Here is a 26,842-nt window from a genome sequence, read left to right on the forward strand (position 1 = left end):
CCTGTACTGTGTCCGTAGTCTCTGGTCATCCCCTGTACTGTGTCCGCAGTCTCTGGTCATCCCCTGTACTATGTCCGCAGTCTGTGGTCATCTCCTGTACTGTGTCCGCAGTCTCAGGTCATCCCCTGTACTGTGTCCGTAGTCTCTGGTCATCCCCTGTACTGTGTCCGTAGTCTCTGGTCATCCCCTGTACTGTGTCCGTAGTCTCCGGTCATCCCCTGTACTGTGTCCGTAGTCTGTGGTCATCTCCTGTACTGTGTCCGCAGTCTCAGGTCATCCCCTGTACTGTGTCCGTAGTCTCTGGTCATCCCCTGTACTGTGTCCGTAGTCTCTGGTCATCCCCTGTACTGTGTCCGTAGTCTCCGGTCATCCCCTGTACTGTGTCCGTAGTCTCCGGTCATCCCCTGTACTGTGTCCGCAGTCTGTGGTCATCTCCTGTACTGTGTCCGCAGTCTCTGGTCATCTCCTGTACTATGTCCGCAGTCTCTGGTCATCTCCTGTACTGTGTTCGCAGTCTCTGGCCATCTCCTGTACTGTGTCCGCAGCCTCTGGTCATCTCCTGTACTGTGTCCGCAGTCTCTGGTCATCTCCTGTACTGTGTCCGCAGTCTCTGGTCATCTCCTGTACTGTGTCCGCAGTCTCTGGTCATCTGTAGTATGTCCGCAGTCTCTGGTCATCTCCTGTACTATGTCCGCAGTCTGTGGTCATCTCCTGTACTATGTCCGCAGTCCCTGGTCATCTCCTGTACTGTGTCCGCAGTCTGTGGTCATCTCCTGTACTGTCTCCGCAGTCTGTGGTCATCTCCTGTACTGTCTCCGCAGTCTGTGGTCATCTCCTGTATTGTGTCCGCAGTCTCTGGTCATCTCCTGTACTGTGTCTGTCTGCAGTCTCTGGTCATCCCCTGTACTGTGTCTGCAGTCTCTGGTCATCTCCTGTACTGTGGCCGCAGTCTCTGGTCATCTCCTGTACGGTGTCCGCAGTCTTTGGTCATCTCCTGTACTGTGTCCGCAGTCTCTAGTCATCTCCTGTACTATGTCCGCAGTCTCTGGTCATCTCCTGTACTGTGTCCGCAGTCTCTAGTCATCTCCTGTACTATGTCCGCAGTCTCTGGTCATCTCCTGTAGTATGTCCGCAGTCTCTGGTCATCTCCTGTACTATGTCTGCAGTCTCTGGTCATTTCCTGTACTATGTCTGCAGTCTCTGGTCATTTCCTGTACTATGTCTGCATTGTTTCAGAATATTTTTTTCTTGTTTTCCTCTTCTAAAATCTAGGTGCGTCTTATGGTCAGGTGCGTCTTATGGAGCGAAAAATATGGTAAGCTTATAATAAAGCTTACCTGTATTTAAAATGAATATCTCCTGAATGTACACCGTTTAGGAGATATTCTAGTGAGCAGCAGCCAGTGACATCACTAGCGCATGCGCTCTGAAGGAACGGCATACCCGTGCTCTTCCTTCAGAGCTGTGTGCCGTGGCCAAGACATCATCGCAGCTCAGCCATTCTAATGGCCGCAGCATGTGAACCCAGTAGGAAGACCTGGTGAAGATGGAAGCCCTGTCACTGGTGACATCGTGCTGCTGGAGGGCTTAATTTCAAGGCAAGTCTTTCATAATACTAGCACAATATGATATTGCCTTGCAGGAGGAAACGTTTTTTTTTTTTCCCTTCACAAAGAGTTTACTACCGCTTTAACCTCCCTGGCGGTATTCCCGAGTATAGCTCAGGGTAAAGTTTCAGTACCAAAAGCGGTAACCCCGAGCTACACTTGGGAATACCATGCGGCGTTGCTCAGGGAGTCCCTGCAGCGCTTACCTTGTCCTTCGCTCCCGCGATGTGTCCCCTGCAGCGTCCCCGGCCATCTCCTCCAGCAGATGCTTGCATCTGGCTTCCGTGTTCCGGTCCCTGCGAGCGTCGGGACGTACAGGGGCCGGAACGGCGGCAAATTTAAAAATTTTTAGAAACTGTAATTTTCTTAGAAATTAATTTGACATAGTAAAACATTACTGTATCAAACCATTTCACATACATTTTGTCCCTAGTGCTTTGTCCTGTGCCCTGCCTGCATTTTGACTGTTCTTTCTGCCTGGAAACTTAGAAAAGTCCATAGCGTCCAAAAAGCGTCCCTTTTGGTCAAAAGCTGTTTTAGACTGACTAGAGAACAGTGATAGTAAATCAGAACCACTTGCAGAATTGAGTGATAATGATCTGTGGGGAAATCCGTCATCAGACACTGAAAAAGATTTTGCAACTTTGCTCAGTGATGTGCGAACTTGGCGCTATATTTCAAATTTCAGTGTTTTTGGTTTGATTATATTATTGAATTAAATGTATTATTATTTTTATGATTATTTATTAAATTATAATTTATGATTTTGTGTTAAGTTTTATCCTACCCGGAATGTTTACTAGACTCTTGTTCAGACAGATTTCAGTGAGTTATTCCTAAAAATTACAGGCCTACAATAAAAAAACTACATATTTCCATGCAAAAAAAAGTACCGCTTTCATCACAGAAATATGGACATAATCATACCTCTAGGGAGGTTAAAGGAAGGAAACAAAAATATTAGTACACCAGTTTCCACTTAAAATTGTAAGCAAGCAGGCCAACACTTAAATTACAAAAGTCCAATCACTAAAAATGTCATATAATCTTTAAAATGCTCATGTAAAGGCATTTTCAGTCTCTTTACAGTTGTCGTTAAAGAACATGGTAATGGAGCTGTGGAAGTCCTTGTTCATATACTTCTGTTTACGGGTCCCTGTCTTCCAGTCGTTTTTTATTTTAGCCCTGTCACGCGCTTCAACGGAGACTATAAGCAGCCGTGCACATTGTGCAGGAAGCTGACCCTAGACAATGACATGAGACAATGAGAGGCAGCTGCCTCCGGAGCACATACATGTAGACAAGGAGTGGCTACAAAGAAGTTGGAGGAGATCAGCAGCACTGAGATGCAAAAAAGAATGAAAAGATGATTTTCTAAAACAAAAAAAAAGGCAATTTATAGAGGGATAAAATTCTACTTTGAGCAAACATAACACACAAGTGATAATGTTAAAAAGCATAATAAGTAGTTTCACCCAAAATGATTAAATGTAATCACTATGTAACTAATCCAAAAAGCTGAAGTTGCAGCAGTTTTTTTTTGTTAAACCTGTTAAATCTCATACGAAAAGTGAGCATAGAAAAAAGGGCACCAGGTCACCCCCTAGCACAGAGATGTCAAACTGGTGGCCCTCCAGCTGTTGCCAAATTACAAGTCCCATGAGGCATTGCAAGATTGACAATTACAAGCATGACCCCAAAGGCAGAGGCCTTTGTAGTTTTGAAACAGCTGGAAGGCTGCCAGTTTGACACCCCTGGCTGTGAAAGCCCATCTGCAGAAGCACACAGAGAATAGCAAAGTCAAAGATTCACAACTGAGTGGTCAACCATGGAAACTGAATGCAGCAGTCCAGAAATGTAGTGAGTTTCACCCAATACGACAAAACGCACTGCAAAACCTGCTGCACACACAAGAACGCACGAGAACTATTGTGCAGAAAAATTATAGCAGGTTTTTTAAAGTCCGCGTCGAAAATATTTGGCTCTAGCTCAAGGCAGATTGTCCACCTAAGTGCTGGGGAATTGTACATGGATGAATACCTGAAGCCAATAGTGAAGCATGGAGAAGCTTCCCTAAATATTTGGGGCAGCTATTTTGTAAATGTGATCAGATCAAAATTGGCAGCATCATCACTGAGATCTACAGTCAGATCCTTATCTATCATCGCCAACAAGAAGGCATGTGATCAATCTTAACTTCATTATATAGTAAGACAATTGCCCCATACATACTGTCAACATCATAAAGAACCATCTGCAGTGAAAAGGAATCATGCATCTGAAGGTATGCCCACCACAAAAGCGAAAAACAGCTGTGCCTGGATTTGGACTTTAGGAATTCATAGAAGCCGGTTACTGGAAGGACTACAAGCAACCAATAATGGGCAAATCTTCTGCTGATGACATACCCCCCCCCCCCCCCCAACGTTTCATGCTTTAAAACACTTTATGATCAGTTTCTTACTATAGCCATTTCAGACACCTGTGCTACAGTGCAGCGGACTTCTGTGATAAAAGGCAGCCAAGTTGATGAAGGTAAAGATAACATTCAACAGGCCCGGTATTACTAACCGATAAAAAAGCTGGTACAATGTTTTGTTTTTTAAAAAAAATGGGATGGGATTATTACCATTGTGCCACCCAGTGGTGTATTTAGGTTTTGTGTACACAAAAATCGGCTCCCCACCCACCCATGGAGAGACCCTGACACTGACAAACACCCCCCTCCCCCATGATAAGAGCCTGAGATTGACCAACAACGCCCCACCTGAAAGAGCCTTCCGCTATTACCACCCCACACACACTGGAAGCCTCCCCCCACCCCGACGATTGAGCGAAGACAGTCACCTTCACAGCTCCAGACATCCCCAGGAACAAGAGTCAGGCTCTGAATATACCATCAAGCAGTCTGCAGCCTCTCCCAGATCCCACCTGGTCCCCATGCTGCGTGTGTCCTTTCTTCCATCCCTTCTTTCGGGGGGCAATGCTGCTCCCCTGAAAAAATTTTGCCCTAGGCAAATGCCTTGTTTGCCTTGTGGTAAATACGCCCCTGGTGCCACCCAATTTGAATTGAATAGATGTTCAAAACAGGTTATTGTGTACAGCAGCTAACATGATGCCAAAACTATGTACAAATACTTCACTTACTGAAAGTGGCAGTTTGCTAGTGAAGTATATCATTCTGGTCACTTTGTTTTGGGTGATGGTGGTGTTCATTGCATCCTTTCTGCCTTTTACTAAACAGTGCATTCCACAGGATCACATTCATCTTTCCAGCTTCTATTAAGGCAAATGTGATCTTGTGGAATGTATAAGGTGTGAGAGACGAATCGAAGTGCCTTGCAGCACTTAATAGTAAGAATCAACTATGGCTTGCACATGCAAGAGTCACATTGTGCTCTGGTTACTGTTTCACGTTTGAATAAGTCATGGCTGAGTTCTATTACCACTCCACCCTGATGCCCTATTCAAGTGGGTTAATGTTACTGCTTAGTCGTGTCCAGTTACTGTTTCACAGGTCTATGACATTTGAATTCTTGTAGAAACAAATTGATGCAGCTTCAAGATAAAATTTCTATATGGGAACCGTCTTTCAATCTCTTTCATAATAGGATATATATATATATATATATATATATATTGTAGGGATACCACATGCATGATACTTTTTCAGTGTTTGGACTGATTATGTACTTGACATTTGCATTTTGTGTATCACAAAAATTAAACAATATTGTAGCAAAAACAGTGTATTGTAATGCTCGCCTTCTATGTGAATGGTCAAGGAATATAGCTTAGTGTAGCTTCACATAAAGTAGTTCCTGTTCTTACATGCCACGTACAATGGATATAAAAAGTCTACACACCCCTAATAAAATGTTTGGTTTCTGTGATGTAAAAAAATGAGACAAAGATAAATCATTTCAGAACGTTTTCCACCTTTTAATGTGACCTATAAACTGTACAACTCAGTTGAACAACAAACTGAAATCTTTTAGGTGGAGGGAAGTAAAAATCAAAAACTAAAATAATGTGGTTGCATAAGTGTGCACACCCTCTTATAACTGGGGATGTAGCTGTGTTCAGAATTAAGCAATCACATTCAAAATCATGTTAAATAGGAGTGGTGGAAAAAGTTCTGAAATTTATTTATTTTTGTCTCATTTTTTTTACATCACAGAAATCTGACATTTAAGAGGGGTGTGTAGACTTTTTATATCCACTGTAGGCCTAGCTTGGTGGCTACACCTAGGAATTGTACACTGTGCTATGTTCTCTGGCCAAGAAGTACAGACACTGAACAAAGAATGAACCTAAATACCTGTGGTTTCAGGAGTGCAGTTGTCCACAGAGGATGGAGTTGCAGGAATGCAGTCAGTAGAGGACAGCTCAGACAGATGGATCAGTCCAGGCAGTAGGCAGAGACGTGGGCAGCATGCAGGCAGTGGCTCAGTCCAGGCAGCAGGCAGTGATGTGGTCAGTATGCATGCAAAGGATCAGTTAAGGTTTCAGACAGAAGCAACGCTACTCTGGTGTGGCTGGTAATCAGGAACGCTGTTGCACACTTACAGTGGTCTGGTGACACTGGGAGTGGAATAGCTAGTGATCAGATATACTGTTGCTGGTTGCACTGGCTTTGAGGACACTGTATGGGAGTAGTCACAATCAAGAACACTGTGACTGGCTCTGGTGACATTAGCAATGGTGTGTTTAGAGATCAGGAACACTGCTGCTGGCATAAACTGGTCTGGGGACACTGGAATTGGTGTGGCAGCAATCAGGAAATGGTTGCTGGTTTACACTAGTCTCTTGACACTTGGCCTGGTCTGGCGGCAATCGTAAACATTGTTGCTTGCTTACATTGTAAGGGAAGGAGGTGCCAGCTAAGTGCAATATTTGTATAAGGACGGTTTATTAAAAGCTGTTAAAAACACTCACAAGATGGCTAATAACGTCAGACTTATCAGATAGTAGGTCCTTAGCTCGCTGCTTTATAAGGGTCTGCCGCTGTCATCTAGGCTGGAAGATGGGAGAATAGAGCCGGGATGTCCTGTGTACATCAGGAAGTGCACCGGAACCAGTGTAGAACGCATGGGCGGAAGTGACATCCCTGGAAGGAGAGGATTGGGACTAGTGTTCGCTCCTTTATCGGTCTGCCGCTGTCATCTAGGCTGGAAGATTGAAGAATAGAGCCGGTACTCCCTGTGTACGCTCAGAGATGCTTGATCTTTCTAGAGGCCTCTAGAAGGAGCAAGCAGTTCCAAGCGCGTAGCCTGATATGAGGCTTCTAGAAGGAGCAAGCAGCTCCGAGTGCGTAGCCTGATATGAGGCCTCTAGAAGGAGCAAGCAGCTCCAAGCGCGTAGCCTGATATGAGGCCTCTAGAAGGAGCAAGCAGCTCCGAGTGCGTAGCCTGATATGAGGTCTCTAGGAGGAGCAAACAGCTCCGAGCGCGTAGCCTGATACAGTCAGGTCCATAAATATTGGGACATGGACACAATTCTAACATTTTTGGCTCTTTACACCACCACAATGGATTTGACATGAAACAAACAAGATGTGCTTTAACTGCAGACTGTCAGCTTTAATTTGAGGGTATTTACATCCAAATCAGGTGAACGGTGTAGGAATTACAACAGTTTGCATATGTGCCTCCCACTTGCTAAGGGACCAAAAGTAATGGGACAATTGGCTTCTCAGCTGTTCCATGGCCAGATGTGTGTTATTCCCTCATTATCCCAATTACAATGAGCAGATAAAAGGTCCAGAGTTCATTTCAATTGTGCTATTTGCATTTGGAATCTGTTGCTGTCTACTCTCAAGATGAGATCCAAAGAGCTGTCACTATCAGTGAAGCAAGCCATCATTAGGCTGAAAAAACAAAACAACCCATCAGAGAGATGGCAAAAACATTAGGCGTGGCCAAAACAACTGTTTGGAACATTCTTAAAAAGAAGGAACGCACCGGTGAGCTCAGCAACACCAAAAGACCCGGAAGACCACGGAAAACAACTGTGGTGGATGACCGAAGAATTCTTTCCCTGGTGAAGAAAACACCCTTCACAACAGTTGGCCAGATCAAGAACACTCTCCAGGAGGTAGGTGTATGTGTGTCAAAGTCAACAATCAAGAGAAGACTTCACCAGAGTGAATACAGAGGGTTCACCACAAGATGTAAACCATTGGTGAGCCTCAAAAACAGGAAGGCCAGATTAGAGTTTGCCAAACGACATCTAAAAAAGCCTTCACAGTTCTGGAACAACATCCTATGGACAGATGAGACCAAGATCAACTTGTACCAGAGTGATGGGAAGAGAAGAGTATGGAGAAGGAAAGGAACTGCTCATGATCCTAAGCATACCACCTCATCAGTGAAGCATGGTGGTGGTAGTGTCATGGCGTGGGCATGTATGGCTGCCAATGGAACTGGTTCTCTTGTATTTATTGATGATGTGACTGCTGACAAAACCAGCAGAATGAATTCTGAAGTGTTTCGGGCAATATTATCTGCTCATATTCAGCCAAATGCTTCAGAACTCATTGGACGCCGCTTCACAGTGCAGATGGACAATGACCCAAAGCATACTGCAAAAGCAACCAAAGAGTTTTTTAAGGGAAAGAAGTGGAATGTTATGCAATGGCCAAGTCAATCACCTGACCTGAATCTGACTGAGCATGCATTTCACTTGGCCTGGCAGAGCATCACTAGGGATGAAACCCGGCGTCTGGTGATGTCTATGCGTTCCAGACTTCAGGCTGTAATTGACTGCAAAGGATTTGCAACCAAGTATTAAAAAGTGAAAGTTTGATTTATGATTATTATTCTGTCCCATTACTTTTGGTCCCTTAACAAGTGGGAGGCACATATGCAAACTGTTGTAATTCCTACACCCTTGGATGTAAATACCCTCAAATTAAAGCTGACAGTCTGCAGTTAAAGCACATCTTGTTTGTTTCATTTCAAATCCATTGTGGTGGTGTAGAGAGCCAAAAATGTTAGAATTGTGTTGATGTCCCAATATTTATGGGCCTGACTGTATGAGGCCTCTAGAAAGAGCAAGCAGCTTCAAGCGTCCCAATCCTCAACTCCTTCCGGTGACAGTACACAGGGTGACCTGACTCTATTCTCCCATCTTCCAGCCTAGATGGTGGCAGCGGACCCCGCTTAAGGAGCGAGCTAAGGACTTACTGTGTTAAAATTTTAGCCATCTTGTGAGTGTTTTTAACCGCTTTTAATAAACCATCCTTATACACATACTGCACTTAGCTGGCGCCTCCTGTTCTTCTCTTACGGTCTTCCCTACAGAGCTGGTCACACTCTTCGGACGGCTGCCGCCTGTGCCTCTTTGGATTTTATCTGTCTTGTGGAATTCTAGGACTTCTAAGGACTCCCTTATATATTGTTTGCATTTTGATTGGTCTTGGTTAAGCGTCAGATCATACTGTTCTCATTGAGCTTGCTTACATCTTACGGTCTGGGGGCCCAGGCACTGGTGTGGGGGTAATTAGGAACACTGTTGCTGACTTACACTTGTCTGGTGACACTTAAGCTAGTGTGGCAGCAATCAGGAATACAGTTGCTGGGTGCACTGGTCTGGTGACAGCAAAACTAGTGTGGTGGTGATCAGGAGCACTGTTGCTGGCTTACACTGGTTATTTTTTGTTGACACTGGTAAAACTAACAACTGACTTGCTGTGGATGTTTCAGAATTTTAAACAAAGACTCGTCCTATAATCCCTGTGATCTATTGCTTACAAAGCGTGCAAAAGGGTATAGATTCCTTGTATTTGGTACTGACTCTACCTCTCAATCTCTGATAAAACTTCTTGATTTTTTTTTTTTTTTGCAGTCCTTTTTAAGTTATTACCAAATGAATGTAGGTACACAATTGATCTTTCCCATAGATATACAGAAATAAATGAATTTCAATGTGTTTGCCATATGGAAACTATGGATATTTGGTAACTATATGCGAAACACTTTCTTGCTTTCTGAAGCATACCCCAACCAAAATAAAAGAAAGTATATGTTTTTATTAACAAATTTCTTATTTGCTGTTATTCTAATCTGTGTCATTCATCCCTAGTGGGTCTAATGCCAATGAAAGTGGAATGCTTACTCAGTATTACGCTTCTCTGTATGCCGCATATGTTGCTATGCTACCTAATTTGCACTCAAAGAGTTTGTAATGAGTTTTGATTTTTTGGTTTTCTCCTTGCTGCCGAGCACAATTTAAATTGATCGCGGTGGCAGCAATCTAGAGGCTTCTTTTATTACACTATTTTCACAGGCATACAGCTAATTCATTTCAATCAACTTGGGTTGAAATGAATTTGGGTAAGTGGCGATTGGCTGTATTTTTTTTTTCTACAAGTATCCATTCTATAGAGGATGATATTACTTCTCCCTAATAATTTTGAAAATGTGTGTGATTAATACAAATATTTTAGAAAGGAAATATTCTCCTGATTTTTTAAAATCAAACCTTAAGCTTTAGTCTTTCATAAAACCGCAAAGCACTATTGGATAAGTAGGGCTGCTTCCTAACATTTTTTTTTGGATAGTAAATCCTTTATAAAGGTTAGGTTAACTGGGGAAAAACATACTGTATACAGTATAGATAGCAACTGTGGGTGTAACAATATGCTGAGGACAAGCCCACTATTCAGCCCAGGAATAGAAGAGGTGAAAGTAAAGAATATGTAACCTAACTTAGGGCTTGTCCACACTTGACTAAATTTCTAACTGTTCACAAACACTCCTATAGCGTCAGTATGGACATTAGACAGGCGTTAATGAGCTTTCGTATGGGGAGCGGTGTTAACGCTCGTAAAAAAGCCCAAACGCCATGTGCGCAATTTTGAGGCTTTTTATAAGCGTTTTACAAGCGTTAAAACTGCACCATAAACACCTATAATAAACTGCAATGTTATTAACGTGCCGCAAGCTAACTGCAAACACCTGCCAGAGCTTTGTGAACTGTCACCATAGACTTGAATGGGAGGCGTTGAAAGGCTTCAAACTCCTCCAGAGTCGACATGAGGCTTCAATTTTGAAGCAGAGCAACGCTAATGCTTCATGTTTTGATAATGTGAACAGCACTGTGTGCTGTTAATAGTATCATTTGCTTAGGCGTATGAAGAACATTAGAAATGTCCCTTAAACACCTGCTTTCAATGCCAGTGTAAACTAGGCCTTATGGTGAGAAAATGCTCTAGGATGAGCATGTAAGTAGAAAGATGCTGTACTCTTTCTCAACCAAGGTTCCATGGAACCCTAAGATTCCTCCAGAGGTTGCTTGGGGTTTTTTGAGCAATGAGCAACTTCTACCTCTGATAAGCAACCACTGACACCAGTGATCTTGGAGCTATCTGTAAATGTGGGATTTCTCCCAATGACCCCCAAATGTATAGAGCATTTTTCTCAGTGATCATCAAGCTAATTTAAGGTGAGCTGTACATAAAGTAATTATTAGCAGAGGTTCTCTGATCCTGGAAAGTTATTTTAGGGGTTCCTCTGTGTTGGAAAGTTTGAGAGAGGCTGCTGTAGCTGGATAGATGCGGTGTGAATGGCCAACACCTTGTTCAACTGTGGGAGACTGATGAAGATATCTGGAGGTCTATTGCAATTTACTATGTTAATTCCAAAATTTGTTAAAAATTGGATGCTTACATTAAATTGGCAGTTTAATGATGTTTTAGTGGGGTTTCTTTGTCTTGTAAGGAATAATTATTTCCAATTTTTGGGAATTATAAAGTGCAAGGTTGTGGGTATATATATTGGGGAGTTTTTGAATAGAAGGTATCAGACTTTGTATGGGTTTTCCTACAATAAGGATGAATGTGTTTATAGGTATGTAAAACACCTGTTATAAAAATGTACAATAGTTGGCCATTACAGTGCCTTGAAAAAGTATTCATGCACCTTGGAATTTTCCACATTTTGTCATGTTACAACCAAAAGTGTTAATGTATTTTGTTCGGATTTTATGTGATAGACCAACACAAAGTGACACATAATTGTGAAGTGGGAAGAAAATGATAAATGTTTTTCAAAATTTTTTACAAATATCTGAAAAGTGTGGCGTGCATTTCTATTCAGCCCCCTTTACTCTGATACCCCTAACTAAAATCTAGTGGAATCAATTGCTTTCAGAAGTCACCTAATTAGTAAATAGAGTCCAGCTTTATGTAATTTAATCTCAGTATAAATACAGCTGTTCTGTGAAGCCCTCAGAGGTTTGAGAGAACATTGGTGAACAAACAGCATCATGAAGGCCAAGGAACACACAGGTCAGGGATACAATTGTGGATAAATTTAAAACAGGTTTAGGTTCTAAAAAAATATCCCAAGCTTTGAACATCTCACGGAGCACTGTTCAATCCATCATCCCAAAATAGAAAGCAAACCTACCAAGACATGGCCATCCACCTAAACTGACAGGCCGGGCAAGGAGAGCATCAATCAGAGAAGCAGCCAAGAGGTCCATGGTAACTCTGGAGGAGCTGCAGAGATCCACAGCTCAGGTGGGAGAATCTGACCACAGGACAACTATTAGTCGTGCACTCCACAAATCTGGCCTTTATGGAAGAGTGGAATAAGAAAGCCATTATTGAAAGAAAGCTATAAGAAGTCCTGTTTGCAAGAAGCCATGTGGGGGACACAGCAAACATGTGGAAGAAGGTGCTCTGGTCAGATGAGACCAAAAGTGAACTTTTTGGTCTAAAAGTGTGATGCTATGTGTGGCAGAAAACTAACTCTGCACATCACCCTGAGCACACCATCCCCACCGTGAAACATGGTGGTGGCAGTATCATGTTGTGGGGATGCTTTTCTTTAGCAGGGACAGGGAAGCTGGTCAGAGTTGATGGGAAGATGGAAAGTGCCAAATACAGGGCAATCTTAGAAGAAAACCTTTTAGAGTCTGCAAAAAACTTGAGACTGTGGCGTAGGTTTACCTTGAAGCTGGACAATGGCCCTAAACATACAGCCAGAGCTAATATGAAATGGTTTGGATCAATGCATATTCATGTGTTAGAATGTCCAGTCAAAATCCAGACCTAAATCCAATTGACAATCTGTGGCAAGACTTGAAAATTGCTGTTCACAGATGCTCTCCATTCAATGTGACAGAGCTTGAGCTATTTTGCAAAGAAGAATGGGCAGAAATCACTCTTTAAATGTGCAAAGCTGGTAGAGACATCCCCAAAAAGACTTTGCAGCTTGAATTGCAGAAAAAGGTGGTTCTACAAAGTATTGACTCCGGGGGGCTGAATACAAATGCACGCCACACTTTTCGGATATTTATTTGTAAAAAATGTTGGAAACCATGTATCATTTTCCTTCCACTTCACAATTATGTTCCACTTTGTGTTGGTCTATCACATAAAATCCCAATAAAATACATTTAGGTTTTTGGTTGTAACATGCCAGAATGTGGAGAATCTCAGGGGGTATGAATACTTTTCCAAGGCACTGTATCTCTATACTATATATAAACTTTGATATGGCATAACATTGCTGGCAGTACCAATCCAATATATATATATATCTGTTTGAGAGGAAATGTTTGGTACATTTTTTTATGTATGTATGGGCTTTGAGGACTGATCATGTAACCCTATTCAGGTTTTCTTTAAAAGACTTGTTATTCAGCATCCAAACTTGGCTCTGCTGAAGAGGGGATTTCCCCTCTCGAAACGCGTAAGCCTTTTGGAAGTTCTTCACACACTTGGGATTCGTCAAGGAGAGCAGATGTTCTCATGTTCATTATGGAGTCTGATATGCCTTTTTATTTGTGCTGTTTGTGAGCACAAGTAAATGCGCTAGGCTGGTGCACCGTGGGTGTCTTGTTTTTGCAGTTCTTTTCTGGGTTTCTCCGGCCTGTTGAGAGGGCAGCAAAGCTGGTGCATTTATTGGATCCATCGAAGAACACTCATTGCCTGCCTGTCGGTACACTTCTCTCAAGTGCAGGAGATTTATTCTTCCTTTTATTGTCTGCAATGTTTAGGAGCTGCAGGACATAGACTTCTCTTTACCCTTCCCTGAACTTTTTATGGACTAGAAGGACCTAACCTGTCCAGTTATTATTCCCAATACTGTGTGCTACTTAAAGTGATACTAAACTAAGCGTAATTGCAATAATTCACTCACATAAATCATATATATCATGCCACTGTATTTTACTTTTTTTTTGTCTTTTAAGTCCTCCAAATACCTTATTCCTGCCGCGTTGTTGTGTTCTCACATGATCTTCCCCTTTTCTTTAGCATCTGCATGGAAAGAACCTTGAGAGGGGTTTCTGTTACTACAGTGTGAGTTTGTATCTGGCCAGCCCTGATTGGTGCCATATGTGTCACATGACTAGAATAAAAAACTGTTTCAGATAAGCAGTTTAAATTAAAATTTTAAATATCAAAAAACGGTTTATCTATCCTGAACATCAAATGTCTATTTTTTGTACATTAATATGGTGTAAGCTGGGTCAAAGATGATTGATACTAGCTTTCATTTTGTTCAGATGTCATCTGTATCCAAGGCTCTTTTTTTACTTTACAGATGTTAGGAATTCTATTTGATATATGTAATACTGATTGATATTACCACAAATCTTTATTGGGGAGTCTCTTAGTGAATGTGATCAGTCAGCATACTATATCCTGTAGGATGACATGAGGGAGGGGAGTGTCATTTACCACTGTGTATACACCCACATATGTGACTCAATAGTCACATGGGCTGCAGAGATAAGGAAAAGGAGGAAATGAAAAGCTTAGAAGGGAACTGAAACTGGGGCATGCTCAGTAGAAGACACCTGCTGGTCTACTCAATCTCAGGCTTCAGTGGGGACACAGAGAACATGGGAGGGCCGCTGAGGACCGAATCAACCAGGTATATTTCACTCTACACAAAATACAGTTTTGCTTTGTGAGTATGCACACTCTGTTAGCATGTACTGAAAGTTTTTCATAGTCTGGGTATACTGCCCGCCTTTTTTGCATGCATAATTTTTATCAGTGTAGAAAGTATATATTCATTGTGCTTGAAAATCTTTTAAAGTGTCATTAAACCCCCCAAAAATCTTTTAAATAATTTTTCCTTACCTTTGTACAGAAACTCTCCAGTACGAGTGTGCTCATTTCTGAAAATACCTGGTTGACTCTGCTATTTCCATGTACTTTTTCCCAATTTTTAGGAGCAACACCATCGTCGCTGATAATGTGGCTGTTGTGTTGCTCCTTGTACTGCATTATACAATTAATGCAGTATAATGCATTCTAAGGCCTAAAGGGATATTGCACTCAATGACATCATCTGGCCATACACTTTAGTTTTGTTTCGTCCAGCCAGCCTGAAATCTAACTGATTTCTTCCTCCATGCTAAACAGTGTGGATGAACAAATCCCACTTCTGCTCTGTTGTATTGCTGACAGCACCACGTGCTCAGTTTAGTTTCTGTTTAGCTTTAGTTTATGTAAGCTTGATCACTAACTTAGTTGGCTCCTTTTGGTCTATTATATATTCTATTAAAATTATTTTGCATATCTGCCAAAAAATACCTGTTGCTTGTGTCACAATGTTTCCTGTGCACACTTTGCGTGCATCTCCTCACGGTTCTTGTCTTGGACTACTAAACCATTCTCCCCTATGTTGTTGGAGATTAGAAGGGGTGGGTATTAAAGCAGGACGTTACCCATTACAATTTGTTAAAAATAATTTTCTTTAGCAAGTAACATACATTCCACACTAATAAGTATGTTACCAAAACGAGTGTGTGCTGTGAATTGCCTTCAGCATTGTTCTTGTTTCTTCTTGCTAGAGGTTGCCATTTTGCTGAAGGCCAGAGCCCCTGAGTAGCAGTATATCTTTAGGCTTTCAGCAGATTGGCCTCTACATTTTCGGCACAGTGACGAAAAATAGAGATCACCTGAGCATGTGCAGAGAAGGGTGGGACTTTGTATTACTGGATTTTAAACAGCCTATGCACTTATTTTTTATATTTTACATAGCTATACCTGCAAAATGGGCAGCCTGAATTGATCTAGCAGGACTCCATTTTCTGTCTAAAGTTCCATTTTAAGTAGTTTAACTAAAGCCAACGGGGCAGAGGTAACACCAATTTCTGAGGTTTTAGAAAGACATTTGTTGTCACTTCACAGGAAATTTAGATGTGGATTGCGTTTCTGGTAGATCAACTGGACTTTATTTCAGGGTCTTTAACCACTTTCCCGTCGCCCTATAGCAGATATACTGCTACAGGGCTTCAGGAGTGCGCAAAATCACGTGTGCATATATTCATGATTTTGCATCTCCAGGTAGGGGGCGCGTGCCTATTGGCAGCCTCGGCTGCCAATTACTGAGTCCTGGCCGGTGATTACTCGCCGGCACCCAATGATCGCCGAGCATTACCAACAGGGCTGAGAGAACTGTATGTAAACAATAAAGTTCTCTCCCCTGTCAGCTCCTGCACACTGCTTTGTATGGCTCTGCATAGCAGAGCCATACAAAGCAATGTGCATACAGTTGAAAGCACACACACTGCTTACAGTAAAACAGTACACAGATAACCCTTTGGTCGCCCTACATGTTAACCCCTTCCTGCCCAGTGCCATTAGTATAGCGTCAGTGTTTTTTATTAGCACTGATCACTGTATTGGTGTCACTGGGGATGTCAGTGACAAGTCAGTTCTCCCCCCAGTGTCAGAATGCCCTCCACAGTCCCACTATAAGTTGCTGATCACCGCCATTATTAGTAAAAATAAAAAATTCCCAGTATATACAGTTAGGTCCATATATATTTGGACACAGGCACAAATTTCATACTTTTGGCTCTGTATGCCACCAGAATAAATTAAAATGAAACAATCCAAATGAATTTGAAGTGCAGACTTTCAGCTTTAATTCAAGGGTTTAAACATAAATATCAAGTACAAATTTTAGGAACTGCAACCATTTTTATACGCAGTCCCTCCATTTTCAGGGGCTCAAATGTAATTGGACAAATGAATATAATCATAAATAAAATGTTAATTTTTCATATTTTGTTGAGAATTCTTTACTGGCAATGATGGTGTGAACCTTCTGCGCTCAAAAATGTCCCACCCTAACTAACTTAGAGAAGCTGCTAACATTAAATCATATACCAATGATCTTACTAAACATATACATGGAGGAATGTAGCGCTACTCACACTAAACACTATACATAAGTGCATCTATCCACAAAAATATATAGGTGACAAATTGTGTATCAATAAGTGAAAAAAGTAAAAAATATATTCAAATTGGCTGGTTCAGTGCCAACTTTAGTGAAATCATGCAAAAAACTTCATCTAGTGACACTAATAAATGTGAAAAAACTATAACACACCAACGGTGATGGTGACTGATAATAATTGATGCTTCTAGCTGCTAAAGATGCATAATATATACAACACTCCAAATAATAGTGCCTATTAAAGTATACATAAAAATACATAAATGAAGAAACGTGTACAAATACACACACATATGTCTATATATACCCCAACTCAGTGAAAAACAATGAATAGGATCAATGTGCATACACATGAACAAATTCAGTGCACCGCACACAGAAAATAATAAATAACAAAATTGTCTATTCTGTGCTCATAAAGTCCAAAAAATATGGATGGCAACACTCAGATGAAAAACGATAACACTCGTGCTGATATTTGTGTGAAAGTGGATTTGGTTGTTGACAGAAGATAATCCGACCACCGACTAGATAAGCCTCTCACCTTAAAACTTCGACCCTTGCGGGTCTAAGCGCTTATTAGGATCCCTCTCACAGAACCTACAAGCCTGCTGTCACTCCAAAGATCTGCTCCCACCGCACACAAATCTCCCTCAAGGGGTCAGCACTCCAATAATGGCTCCTCTCCAGGAAAGATCAAATGGAGCGCCAACATCTCATTTGAAACATAAAACACATGCTTCCCTATGGAAGTATTATGTAATATGTTTATTGCCAGTAATAGGACAGTAACAAAAGATTGCGCACTCACATCAAATTGTAGTAGTCATAGCTCCAACCTCATGCTTTCGGATGTAATCAATATGCATGGGTGTACCAAGATGGCCACCACGCCAGAAGTACGTCACTACGTCAGGCCGACGCGTTGCGTCACAGTAGCATGTGACTTCCTCAGGGCACTGTCACATTAAAAAAAATCCATATATATAATATATGTTTGGGGGTTCTAAGTAATTTTGTAGTAAATAATACATACATGTAAACAAAAAGTATCAGAAAAGGCCTGGTTTTAAAGCAGATATTGCAGATATGCAGTGCATTTTTTTTCTTAGTTTTAAGTACTGTATATGTGACATTGTAAAACATCCTCTTCAGTTTTCAATAGAAATGAAAGGCAAAACATTTGTGTGTGTATATGTAAAAAGAGTAAATGGACTAGCAGGATTTCCAGGTATTTCAAACAAAGTAAGTAATACAAAGAGAACAGGATACTTTTTAACACAAGTACATGACACAACTGACATATATCTTAGATTGTAAGCTCCAAGGGGCAGGGCCCTCATAACCCTCTTGTATTGAATTGTATTAATTATTTGGAAAGCTATAGTGGACATTTTGTTCGGTTTTAATTGCATTCTTGTTTTAGGTACAGCATAGAGTTTATTTAGCAAATTATTAAAAATTTGTTATTCATATTTATTATTGCAGGTACCTAGGTTTTTAGTTACAAGTCCAGCACTGGAGATTCATTTTTTGCTGTTGAAAGTAGCCTGTTGAAACCTTTTGAAAAGAAATATAATTCTCCAGTTTCTGTAAATATAATTCTGATCAATATAATTCTTTATATAAAATATTTCAGTAAGCAAAGTAAAAAAAATTTTTTTTTTATGGAACATAATAAATCACGCTATTAGTTACCTGTTACCATGAAGAGTCCATACATACCCCCCTCCGCCATGATCTGCTGCTTGAGAATAAACCAGTAGTTCCAGTTGTGGAGACATTTTACACTTTCATACCTGTCCACCATGCAAAGCTTGTTGCCTGAGCATCTACTGTAATGCTGATGTCATGTCATGGCTGAAGTGATGTCATATACTGTAGAAGAGGGGATGTATGCAAAATTCTATGTTCAGGCAGTTGATTGGGGCTGCAGTGGAATGCAGGTGAGGGAACCGCGGCCTGCGTTGTAGTCTCTTCTGTAAAGTGAGCCTGTTATTTTGCCTAGTTTGAGCAAAGTACCTATTAACTTAACATTTGAGTTGAACGCCATTTAGAACTTCAAAATTTGTTGCATATTAGTACAACCACAATTCTAAAAAAAAAGTTGTGGCACTCTGTAAAATCTTTATAAAAACAGTATGGAATGATTTGCAAATCTCATAATCCATATTTTATCCTCAATAGAAAATGTTGAACATAACATATATGTGTAAACTGAGACAATGTACCGTTTTAAGAAAAAGTAAGGTTGTTTTGATATTGATGACAGCAACATGTCTCAAAAAAGTTGGGACAGGGCAACAAAAAGATGGCAAAGTGGTACTAACAAGGAAAAGCTGGAACTTTTAGCAACTAATGAGGTAAATTGGCAACAAGTCAGTAACATGATTGGGTATAAAAACACCATCTTAGAGGGACAGAGTGTCTCAGAAGTTAAGGTTGGCATAGGTTTACCAATCTGTGAAAAACAGCGTCTAAAAATTGTAAAACAATTTGAGAAAAACATTCCTCAACATAAAATTGTCAAGACTTTAAATCTATAACCAACTAAAATACGTATTATCATCAAAAGATTCTGATAGTCAGGAAAAATCTTGGTGTGCAAGGAACAAGGCCTTAACGCAATATTTAATGCCTGTGATCCTCAGACGACACTGCATTAAAAACAGACATTAATCCTTGATGGACATCACTTCATGGGCTCACGAATACTTCCAAAAATCGCTGTCTGTGAACAAGGTACAATGCAAGGTAAAGCTCTATCATGCAAAGAAGAGGCCATATCCTGAACATGATCCAGAAGTGCCACCATCTTCTCTGGGCCAAAACTCATTTCTTTCCTTGTTGAGTATAGGGCACATCTGCCAAGTAAACATTCCTTCCCCTTTGACACGTTGTTCATGTGTTTTCTAGGATACCTGATGGTCCAGTCGAGCAAGGAGCTGCAGCAGGCAGGATACGAGCATTAGAAGAACAGCTGTTAAAAGCCAAAGAACAGATAGAAATATACAAACAGCAATCCAGTAGTTCTGGTAAGCCATCATTCATTTTACCAAGGAAAATCGAGATCTGCCTTCTGCACCTGTATTTATATTCATCAAAACGTATTGCAGCATAATGTACTATTTAGCAATCAATATGATGAAAGCTGATTTGCCTGTGTCTCATTATGTCTGTTCCTATTTTAAAAAAATAACACTGCAAAAGCTGTTTATTTACAAAATGAAAGATCACCAGTTGCAGCCTACCTAAGGGCAAGCCGAGAGTATGTGAGGAAAATTAGCAGGACTGCACTCGCACTGAAATTACAGTATTTGGCCTTTTGTGAAATCTTAATTTTCTTATAAGATGCATATTAAAGTTGCTAAATTAAAACCTAGATGATACGTTGGTTGGGAATATACTACCAATGGAGGTAACCAAATACCCAATAGTTGATGCTACAAATCCTGTAAATAAGCAGTATAGTATCTCTTATCCACTTAGTTGCATCTCCTATCTTAGATACCCGGATTTCCTTCCAGGCAAGACCTTTTAGGTTTCCTATAGAGAAGGATACAACATTCTCTCCCTTTCTGGTAGAAATGATCCTAACGAGCAATCCTCCTGAAACATCGTAACTGTGGGTTTTTGAAGAACTCAATAACTTATCAACTTTCTAAAGTCCCTCCCATTATCAGACGTCTTTAACCTCCCTGGCGGTCTGATTATGTCAATATTTTTGAATGTCAAAGCGGTACATTGTTTTGCATGGAAATTTGTTGTTTTATATTGTAGGCCTGTAATTCTGAGGAATAACTCACTTAAATCTTTCCAAACAAGAGTCTAGTAAACATCCCGGGTATGATGAAGTTTGAAACACAAAATCATAAATTATAATAATTAATTCTAAAATATAATAATACATTTAATTCAATAATGTAATCAAACCAAAAACAACTTTTGACGTAAAGCGATGCTTTTTGGATGCCAGTTTCCAGGCAGAAAGAACAGTAAAAGTGCAGCCAGGCCATTGGACAAAGCACTAGGGACAAAACTGAGGTGCAATTGTTTGATACAGTAATGTAATCCTAACAGATTACAATGTATTGTGTGTATGCCATGTTTTTACTTTTTTGAATCTCCCGCCGGTTCCGCCCCCCTGTGTTGCGGTGCTCGCAGGGAAGGGAACCCAGAAGACGGATGCCAGCATCAGCCGGAGGACATCGGGGGATTGCAGGGACAAGGTAAGTTACACTACAGTGTAATCCTGATTGTGGCTCAAAGTTACCGCTTTTGGTACTGAAAATTAACCCCAAGCCACACTCGGGATTACCGCCAGGGAGGATAATAGGCAATTACTGTTACCAATTCATTTATAAAGATAGACGCTTTCTTACTTCATAGTGATAAACCAAAACACATGAATAAACAAACTTAAAAGCTTGGAAAAAAGTCCACTTGAGTGTGTAACCCAACACCACACTATGATGTAAGTCCTTCACAGGATGCTGTTACATAATTAGTCTGGCTGAAAAAAGACAATAGTCCATCAAACCAATCTCCCAACCTCTTCACCCCTTGTGTCCATAAAAAGTGCACACTCACCGGATGGTTTTGACCCCTTTTTACTGGAAGGTCAGACGGCATAAGGTCTCCTAAGGGTTCTCTTGGTGATAGGGTGAATCCCAGATCCTTCTTCATACAGTAAACTCATTTTAGCACACCCAGTAGTAAAGCAGGAAACATCCATTAAAAGCAGCAAGTGTTGTACAGGTATTTATTGTAGATAATGGGTAGACAAAAAAAAAAGGCACTCACATTTCAATGTGCCTGAAGCGCAGGGACTGCCACTTCCAGATGATGTCACGTCCTGTCCACGAAACGCAGGCTTGGAATGCATGCCAGCCAACAGAGGCAATGTGGTGACCCTAAATTTATGCAGGCTGTATACACTGGTGCCGTTATCTTATGCACCTTGAAATGTGAGTAAATATTTTTATTTTTTGTCTGTCCATTATCTACAATAAATACTACACTTAGATGCTTTTAATGGAGGTTTCCCGCTTTACTACTGGGTGTGCTAAAATGAGTTAACTGTATGAAGAAGGATCTGGGATTCATCCTATGACCAAGAGAACCCTTAGGAGATCTTATGCTGTGTGACCGTCCTGTAAAAAGGGTCAAAACCGTCCGGTGAGTGTGCACTTTTTATGAACACGAGTGGTGAAGAGGTTGGGAGATTGGTTTGATCCAGCATCCTGTGAAGGACTTGCATCATAGTGTGGTGTTGGGTTACACACTCAAGTGGACTTTTTTCCAAGCTTTTAAATTTGTTTATTGACGTGTTTTGGTTTATCACTATGAATTAAGCAAGTGCCTATCTTTACATGTACTGAATTGGTTTGTTAGTGTGATCACACTTATAGGGGCCGCTGTAGAATTGGAATTGGCTTTTTTTTTTTCCCACTTGTCAAGTTTTTTTTTAATTAGAGAGGAGCCACTTTGTTATATTTGGAGACGCTATTACATATGGAGTGAACACGGAGCATACAGTATATGGACTCGGATATGGACTCCTATATACTGGTGTTGAACACAAAGCAGAAACTACATGGACTCACTTTAAAGTGTGTGGTGCTCATTTTTCGCTTAATTGGATATACAGCACTGGAGTTGATATTGTGTCAGTTTTTTGTTTTTTTTTATTCGTTACCTATTAGTTTTTAATATTGGATTTGTCTTATCGCATATTATGGATATATACTTTTGTATATTTATTTTTGTGTTTTATGGAATAGCACATAGTTTTGTTCTATTGATACATATTTTATCATACTGTACAAATACAAGCAGTGCTACACTTTTCGTTTCAGTATAGATGTGGGAAAACATTATTAGTGTTAGCAACAGCACTCAGCAATATAGTGGATAATAGTGCCAGCAAACAAGTATTTTTATTGACCCTTTAAGTCTTTGCTCACATAGTTAGGTTGAAAGAAGACACAAGTCCATCTAGTTCAACCAATCAGAAAAAAATAAAGATGAAAACTTCCATATACAGGATCCTATACCCACAGTTGAGGCACAACACCCCCCCCCCCTCCTCTTCATAAAACATGGTCCTATTTGCTTCAGAAGGGGAAAAATAAATTCCTACCTGACCCCCAGAAGACATTCGGATATTCCCTGGATTCAAGCGGTAGTAAACTCTGCTTTGTAATTTTTACCTACCGGCAAACTTATAATAAAGCTTACCTGTAAGTAACATGAATATCTCCTAAACATTCACTGTTTAGAAGATATTCACTTGTTTGGCAGCCAGTGATGTCACTGGTGCATGCGCTCCAAAGGAACGGCATACTCGCGCTGTTCATTCAGAGCTCTGTGCTGCGGCTGTGGCTCCTGCACATGTGCGTGGGAGTGACGTCATGGTGGCTCAGCCATTACAGCAACCAGAGCCCGTGAACCCAGAGGAAGATCGGGTGAAGATGGAAGCCTGTCAGCAGTGACAGCGTGCCGCTGGAGGGCTTCATTTCAAGGTAAGTCTTTCATAATGTGCTACTATGCAATGCATGCTAGCACATTGTGATATTGCCTTACGGGAGTTTATTATTTTTTTTTATAACTTTACTACCGTCTTAACAATCCCTGGTATTATTGCCTATTAATGTTAATATCCAGTTAAAGTTTCTGCATATTGGAATGCGTCCTGCTCTTTTTTAACCACTTGCCCTCCTGAGGATTTACCCCCATCCTGACCGGCCATTTTTTGCATTATGGCACTGCGTTACTTTAACTGACAATTGCGCGGTCATGCAACACTGCACCCAAATGAAATTTACGTCCTTTTATTCCCACGAATTGAGCTTTCTTTCGGTGGTATTTGATTGCCTGTTAATTTTTTTTTTTTTTTATGCACTATAAAAAAAAGTGACAATTTTGAGAATAAAACAGTATTTTTGACTTTTTGCTATTAAGCATGTCCAGTAAAAATTTTTTATAAATCTAAGTTCGTCATAAATTTAGGCCAAAATGTATTCCTCTACATGTCTTTGCTAAAAACAAATCCCAGTACGTGTAAATTAATTGGTTTACGTGAAAGTTATAGTGTTTACAAATCCCCGTCGGAGATGCTCGGCAATCACTTGGTGCCGGCAAGTAATTACCGGCCGGGACCCGGTGATAGACAGCTGCGGCCGCAAATGGTGGCGTGGGTAGGGGGCGTGCGCGCCCCCTACCTGGAATTGCATAAACTCGTAAATAGACATGATTTTGCGTACCCCTGCTGCCCTGTAGCAGTATATCTGCAATAGGGCGGTCGGGAAGCGGTTAAAACAATCTACTTAGCTGGCCAGAATTAGTTCTTGAGGGTGCCTATATCATTTTCACAACTCTTCTTCCAACTGGACTTGTGTAGCATTTAAAAGCTGGAGCATACTGGGACTTTCAGCTGGCTGTACTCTTTAACCACTTCCCGTCCAGCAACATACTGGTACATCGCTGGATTGGAAAGGAGATATCTGCAGCGATGACCAAGGTATCCTTGTTTTCAGCTGGCGATTTTGAAGCCAGTAAAAGTAATCAGAGTGGCTAAAGAGCCGCTGGATTACTTTTACAGGCAACCGAGGGGGGGGTCTCCCCTCTCCCGCCACCGCCCTTACCGGGCTCTCCTGAGCAATTAGGAAGCCTGGTAAGGATGCAACCTGCGGCATCTGGCTCCAGGCACACAGGGAGAGGAACTGATGTTGTTCCTCCCACTGTGTGATGTCAGAAACTGGAAGCGATGAGATGTTACCAGCCAGGGAAGCAGACAATCAAACCGATCTGTCTCTCATCAGCTGCATTGGAGGCCAGAGGAGTTGTCTCGGGTCTGGAACCTGTCACGCCTATGCTGTCACATGGGATGTTGTTCATACCTTGTGATAACAATAAGGTTGATAAAAAAAAATTATAGACCGTGTAAAAATGTTTTTTAAATAAACAGTTAAAGTGCCCAGTCTGCCAGAGCTCACGTACAAATGCAGACGGGGCCGCCAATTCCGCATGCATATGTAAACAGCGGTTGTACTACATATGTGAGGTATCTCTGCGAATGAGTGAGAGTGATAATTCTACCTCCAGATTTCCTGTGTAATTCTAAACTGGTAACCTGTAAAGGCTTTTAAAATGTTGCTTATGGGGATTTTTACGGTACTGTAGTTTGGCGCCGTTCCACAGGCACTCAGTTTTAAAGCGTAACATGTTTGGTATCCATTTACTCAGCGTAACATCATCTTTTATATTTTAGAAAAAATGTGGTTATTATATTGTGTTTTTGTGCATTAAAATTCATTCAAGTGTATTTTTCATCTGCAAAATTTGCTTTTGAAAAACCACCACGCAAATACCATGTGACATAAAAATATGCAACACCAGAATTTTATTCTTTAGGGACTTAGGGGGTGCGAAGTAGTTTTCTAGGGGAAAAAAAAGTGTGTGTGTTTTTTTTTTTTTGTTTTTTTTTTAATACATGAAGGAGAGGAATGTCATAATTGATCTGGGCTGGAAGTGGTTAAACTGATCACTCTCTGGGACATGCAGGTATGAGCTGGAGTGCACAAAGCAGTTTTTGCTTGTACTTGTACATTGCTGCAAGCCCCCCTTTACAGGCTTAACACACACATAGTCCTTAAATCGGATCACCATCATCCAGTATCTTTTCATTGATGTCTGCAGCCATCTAGGCCTCCTTGGCAATGGTCCCACCACCACGATAACTTAAGAAGTCCAATAGAGAATATTTAAAGTACGTTTGGGATTTGCTTCCTGCATATATGCCAAGTTTTCTGCATTTCCAGCTAAATAAATGTAGGCATGGACTAACCAGTGATTCAGAGCAAACACATCCAAAGTATAAATGGATATGACCAAAAACAGCTATTCTTTGTGACTTTCAGGTGCTGTAATGATAAACCACATATGCATGCAATAGTTTATAAAAGTATAAATCAATTTTATTTAATCTGTTGCTGGCCACGTCACTGGGCAGCTGATGTTTCAGTAATTTAGAACTTGCTTTGTTAGCTCCCAGTCATATGACCTTTGTGAGTGGTCACATGATCCCCAATTCATAAATTTCCAAATGTGTTTACATGCATTTTTGATGCTTTTTTTTCTAAGCGTTTCTTGCATGGGGAAAGACAAGTCCTCAAAGGAGCCAAAATAAATCATCATACAGGGGTGTGGAAATTTTTAGAAAAACTACTTTTCCAAGGGACTAAATCTGGGACCCCAGTCTACTTGTCCCTCATGACAATCTACTTGTCCTGATAAAAAAAATATATATTTTTTTCCCAGAATTGAAATTGTGAAGGGTTGATGTTTTTCATTAGGCAGAGGTGCTATTAGGAATGTCTGGGGCTTTAAAAAACAAAAAGGGGCTTTATGGTGACTTAAACCTTTTTATGTATTTTTATTTTTTGCTGAAAATTTTCTAGAACCCCATACCTTATATTTTTTTTAAACATCCCTTGTGACAGCAATAGGCAGTAACAGGTACTCCTTATGGAGAGATATGGGGTCAATAAGACCCCAGATCCCTCCTTAGCCCTTAAAAGTATTTGATCACACCAAGATTGGGTGATCAAATGCTTTCCATTTTGAAAAATGGTGCCAGGGAAAACCTGTGGTGATGTTTGCTCATTGCTTCCTATTTCCTATATCATAGAGGCAGACAGAGTGGTTCTGGTCCTGAGCCGGCTAGTTGATCGGGTGTCCCATGGGACGGGACAGCCCACTAGAGCTTTTTTTCCATGCCCTCACTGCACCACTGCCTAACAGTGGGAGGGTCCTAATGGACCATTGTTAAATACCAACAGTGCATACTGCACATGGCAGAGTTCAGGAGTGTACTGCATACAGGGTGCAGGGTTCAGGAGTGCACTGTGTGCAGACTTCAGGGGAGCACTGCGCACAGAGTGCAGTCTTCAGGGGAGCACTGCGCACAGAGTGCAGTGTTCAGGGGAGCACTGCGCACAGAGTGCGGACTTCAGGGGA

At 41.0% G+C, this 26,842-nt stretch overlaps 1 protein-coding gene across 2 annotated transcripts in view; it reads left to right on the plus strand.

Moving 5' to 3' along the window:
* Positions 1 to 26,842, plus strand: part of FUT8 (fucosyltransferase 8) — a 189,410-nt gene that overhangs the window by 90,063 nt on the left and 72,505 nt on the right. For both annotated transcript variants that reach the window (XM_089681453.1, XM_089681454.1), the window contains exon 4: positions 19,739 to 19,857. In XM_089681453.1, coding sequence (XP_089537579.1) covers positions 19,739 to 19,857 — 119 coding nt within the window. The remainder of the gene's footprint in view (positions 1 to 19,738; positions 19,858 to 26,842) is intronic.

This window comes from Staurois parvus, unplaced genomic scaffold, assembly GCF_062004578.1.
Source record: "Staurois parvus isolate SC_StPar_1 unplaced genomic scaffold, SC_StPar_1.0 ptg000267l, whole genome shotgun sequence".
NCBI lineage: Eukaryota > Metazoa > Chordata > Amphibia > Anura > Ranidae > Staurois > Staurois parvus.